The following is a 4,679-nucleotide window of genomic DNA, read 5'->3' on the forward strand; positions in this document are numbered from 1 at the left end:
TAAATACCTTTTCTTTAAAGATGAAAATAGACAAAACAGAACTAGTCAAGAAAAGTAGAGGAGGAAAACATCAGGCAGCTTGGGTGCAATTAATGGTGTAATACAGTGGTAGAATCTTCGCCAATTTACAGCAGATTTGAGACAACGCAAAATAGGAGGGGATGTAGGATGGTGTACATCCTTACGCCCTTCACTGAAGGTTCTCAGGTAGTCCTGAAAACCCTTGTGCCTCTTGTCTATTTAAGTTCACCTTAAACAGATCGAATGGCCATGTGTGCAAGAGCCTGTAAGGAAATTCCTTGGAGAGTGGGGAGAGCAGCTCCTGAGAGGGAGTACCAGTCAAGCAACGAGTTTGAGCATTTTTTATGTGCCAGGCACTGTGGAATATAGTTTTGAAAGGAAAAACCAGACACGGTTCCTGTCCTCTTGGTCTTTACGGTCTACTGAGAATGTTAAGTAATCACAAGTGAGTAAAGCGTGTGATAATAGAGAAGTATCAGGTGCTCATGTGAGAGTGTATGAGCTGGGATTAGGAGGTCTGGCGAGTCTGCCCGAGGAAGTGATGTTTAACTGAGACCCAAAGGTTTGAATCAGTGTTAGCCAAGCAGAGAAGAAAGGGAAGAGCGAGCATGCAGAGAATAGGAAGCCAGACAGCACCCAGGCTCCAGGACCAGGAAAGGTAAGAACCGCTTGCCTCCAGGCCTGCACCAAATGGAGTGGAGACACAGAGGTTGCAGGTGCCTCTCAGCCTGCTGCTTCTTCCCCACCCACCCTGGGCCTCCCATCACAGGCTCATGAGTGTTTCTCAGGTTCCTCATCTGGTATCTGGTTTTGTGGTGGTACCCTTACCTCAGAGAAGGAGCTCACTGTTACTTATTTATTGGGCAGGGGTGATAAGTTATTATGGAAATTTTCAGACATAGACAAAGATAGAAATAATAGTAAAACTAACTTCATATTCCCATCACTGAGCTTCAGCAATTACTGGTTCATGGGGCGCCTGGGTGGCTTAGTCGTTAAGCATCTGCCTTCGGCTCAGGTCATGGTCTCAGGGTCCTCCCTGCTCAGCAGAGATCCTGCTTCTCCCTCTCCCTCTGCTGCTCCCCCTGCTTGTGCTCTCTCGGTGTCTGTCTCTTTCTCTCTGTCAAATAAATAAATAAAATCTTAAAAAAAAAAAAAAATCACTGGTTCACGGCTGATCTTATACGTACACACTCCTGCCCACTTCCCCCTTCCTTATTTTGAAGCAAATCCCAGGAGTTCTGTCCTTTCATCAGTAACTGTTAGAGTGGACAGCTGGTCCATCAGGACTTCTGGCCTCCAGATGTGAAGGGACTCTGCTGGACAGAGGGACTGAGTTGCAGCCGCCTGGGAGAAAGGGGGCAAGTGTGGTGCATGGGTGTCCTCAGCATTGGTGTAGCCCAGCATTTGTCTCATGGACAGACCTGAAGCACCCCAGCACCTTAGCAGGTGTGCCTTGTGGGCCATCGAGGGTATTGAATGAATTCCTTTGGACTGTTCCAGAAGGAGAAGATGAGGAGGACGAGGAGGATGAGGATGGTGAGGAGGAAGAGTTTGATGATGAAGAGGATGAAGATGAAGACGAAGATGTAGAAGGGGAAGAGGATGAAGACGAAGTCAGTGGGGAGGTTGGTGTAACTGCTGCTCTGTTTCCTATTTGTAGTTATAATGTGGGGGTCTTTTTTTTTAGGGTTTTTTTGGGTTTTTTAAGAAAAAGGAAAGAAAAGAAAGGGCTTCTGATGAAAGTAGTAAACTTGTAAATAGACTAATAACGGTTTGATTGATTTAATTCTTGTCCCCCTTTTAGTAAATACTAAGCGGAATGCTTACAGAATGCTAATCAGACACAGTGCTTGGCTCTGCAGGATAAGTTTTGACCCTTTAGCTTATTGGGAGGAAGTAATGAGTTGAGTGTCCTTTCCATAGGGTGGGAAAACTGGAAGTGTTGAGAGCTGATGGTATGTCTGTCCCTTGGTTGAAGGATATGTTTACCAAGTCTGAACTTGTTCTCGTATGTTCAGCTTAATTCAGTAAATATATCCTATGCCTGCTGTTTAAGAGTTGGGGATGCAAAGTTAACCCATAATGTGGTCCTGTCTTGAAAGAGCATGTAGTCTAGTTTATGGGGCACCCAGTGATACAGTATCTCTGAGGAGCTGAATGCCATAGAAGGACAGGAGAAAGGAGTGACTTGACTTTGACAAACCTCAAAGGAAATTGTGAAAACAGGCAAAGAAAATGAGATGTCATCAAAAAGCACATTGCTTTGTAGTACAAAAAAAGTAAAGCTGAGCAATTTGTGTAATCTCATAGGTATTTAATGAAATTAAGTTCTTTTTTTTTTTTTAAAGATTTTATTTATTTATTTGACAGAGAAAGACACAGCGAGAGAGGGAACACAAACGGGGAGTGGGAGAGGGAGAAGCAGACTCCCTGCCAAGCAGGGAGCCCGATGTGGGACTCGATCCAGGGACTCCAGGGGTCATGACCTGAGCTGAAGGCAGTCGCTTAACCAACTGAGCCACCCAGGCGCCCTGAAATTAAGTTCTTAAAAGAAGTTTTTTATGAGGATGGGCATATAGAAAATTCTCTTCTGAAATTCAAGATTTTAAACATTTCTCGAATTATCCGTTATAAATTGTTATGCTAATTAAACATGTCTGGCAAATAAAATGCTTACTTCTGAGAAGCAGTTTTTAAAGAAAATTTTAATTGAAGCTTATTCAGAAAAATGAACAGATTTCAGGACATTAAAGTAGATAAAGATAATATTAAAAGTTTCCTCCTTGATGAATTGTTAACATTGGCAAATTATCTTTTTCTCTGTACTTCTCAAGTTGGCAAATTAATCCAGTAGCACTCGCTATTTCTTTAGGAAGAAGAATTTGGACATGATGGAGAAGTTGATGAAGACGAAGACGATGAGGATGAAGATGAAGATGAAGGTGAGTCTAACGCATGCACTTAGGTCCTCCTCAGTTAAAAATCATGGGGAAATGTCCATTAATTTAGAATTTGAAACTACAGAGAACAAGATAAAATTCTCTTTGCCCCCCTGGTGGCCTTCACAGGCGCTTCTGAAGCGCTGTTGGTGCGCCTAGGCTGGTGAAACCTGCTCTCCGGCAGTAATGCCCGCGTACAGACAGGAGGCCGCCCTCGGTGCCGCACTTGAACTGTGGTTTCAGACTCCATCGTTTGGATTACTGCCACACATGAGATTTTTGGTTTGGGAATTCTTTCACTAAAGTCTTAATAACTGGATCATAACTTTTGCAGAATGTAATAATAGCACCTTTCCAGCTTTATTACTGTTACTTCTTTTCCCTACCACAAACAAAACCAATGAAACATCTATTTATTTGTTAGTCATTGGAAGTATAGATTCTCACACCTGTGTGGGATTCAGAGTACCAGATTGTTTGCTCTGCTTTCCATTGGTTCCTGCTTTCTCAGCGTCTGCTCTCTTGCCAGGCACTGGACTACATTTACACTAGTACAACAATAGGCAGGGATCAGTACGTGCCTTTAGGGAGCTTTTTGGAACATCCTGCACGTTTAGGTAATTTCATTGACATAGCGATGAATTTTTACTAGTTGGAAAAAACAGGATGACGTGTAGGTATTCTTGGCCCATATACCTAAGGATTCTAAGAAATACCTTTTGAGTTAATATTCACTTGCTACAATTTGAGTCAACTTAAAGAGAGCAAGTTAAAAATGGAGAAAACTGGGTTAACTTTGCTGTCATTGGAGATGCTGCTGTGCATTTTGCCCTTCTTCATTAAATGGTTGCTATTTATGCTTTTTAGTTAATCTCTTAAAATCAGCAATCTACCAATCTAATCAAGCTTACGTTTTTTTTTTTTTAAAACCTCCCAACCATCAAAAAGTTCATTGTTGTTACTTCCATTAGCAATAACTTAGGCAAATACCTTTCTGATTGTCTCAAAGTGAATTTTTGTTATTGTGCAGAAGAGGAAGAAAGTGGGAAAGGTGAAAAGAGGAAGAGAGAAACAGACGATGAAGGAGAAGATGATTAAGACCCCAAATAACTTGGAAAGAAAGAACTGTTCAGTATTGGTTGGACTGCTCATATGGATTTGGTAGCTGTTTAAAAAAAAAAAAAAAAAAGGTAGCTGTGATACAAACCCCAGGACACCCACCCACCCAAAGAGCCAAAGAATAGTTCCTGTGACATTCCACCTTCTCCATTTAGCCCCTCTTGGAAATTCACCACCAAGCTTGGGGACTTCATCCCAACAAAATTGTAAGCATTGTTAGGTTTTCATGTCAGACTTGCTGTAGCGTGGAGAGCTGTGATTGGGGAGCCGGCCGTCTGTGGCTACCAGTTACACCGAGACTGTAACAGCATTTTTACTTTCTGTACAACAAAGAAGCTTTGTAAATAAAATCTTAACATTTTGGGTCTGTTTTTTCATGCTTTTCTTTTCTTTTTAATGAATTTTTTTACATTAGGACATTTTATGTGTCAACTGCCAAAAAAGTATTTTTAAGAATTTAAGTGAAATAAACACGTTCCTCTTTGGTAAAGCCTAGTTGTATGCTTACATTTTTAAATTAGACTTTAATTGTAAGCTCATGTTAAAACACTAAAGAACTGGTTTCTCTGACATTTTTATGTTAATGGTTGTTGAGAG

General features: G+C 41.4%; 1 protein-coding gene across 1 annotated transcript in view; it reads left to right on the plus strand.

Annotated features, from left to right (window-relative positions):
- Positions 1-4,445, plus strand: part of ANP32B (acidic nuclear phosphoprotein 32 family member B) — a 26,245-nt gene extending 21,800 nt beyond the window's left edge. Inside the window, exons 5-7 of the mRNA XM_006742916.3 lie at positions 1,525-1,649; positions 2,897-2,966; positions 3,994-4,445. Of these exons, the coding sequence (XP_006742979.1) occupies positions 1,525-1,649; positions 2,897-2,966; positions 3,994-4,061 (263 nt within the window). The 3' untranslated portion in view covers positions 4,062-4,445. The remainder of the gene's footprint in view (positions 1-1,524; positions 1,650-2,896; positions 2,967-3,993) is intronic.
- The last annotated feature ends 234 nt before the right edge of the window (positions 4,446-4,679 follow it).

Source organism: Leptonychotes weddellii, chromosome 14, assembly GCF_054177405.1.
Source record: "Leptonychotes weddellii isolate Sample4059 chromosome 14, ASM5417740v2, whole genome shotgun sequence".
NCBI classification, from domain to species: Eukaryota; Metazoa; Chordata; class Mammalia; order Carnivora; family Phocidae; genus Leptonychotes; species Leptonychotes weddellii.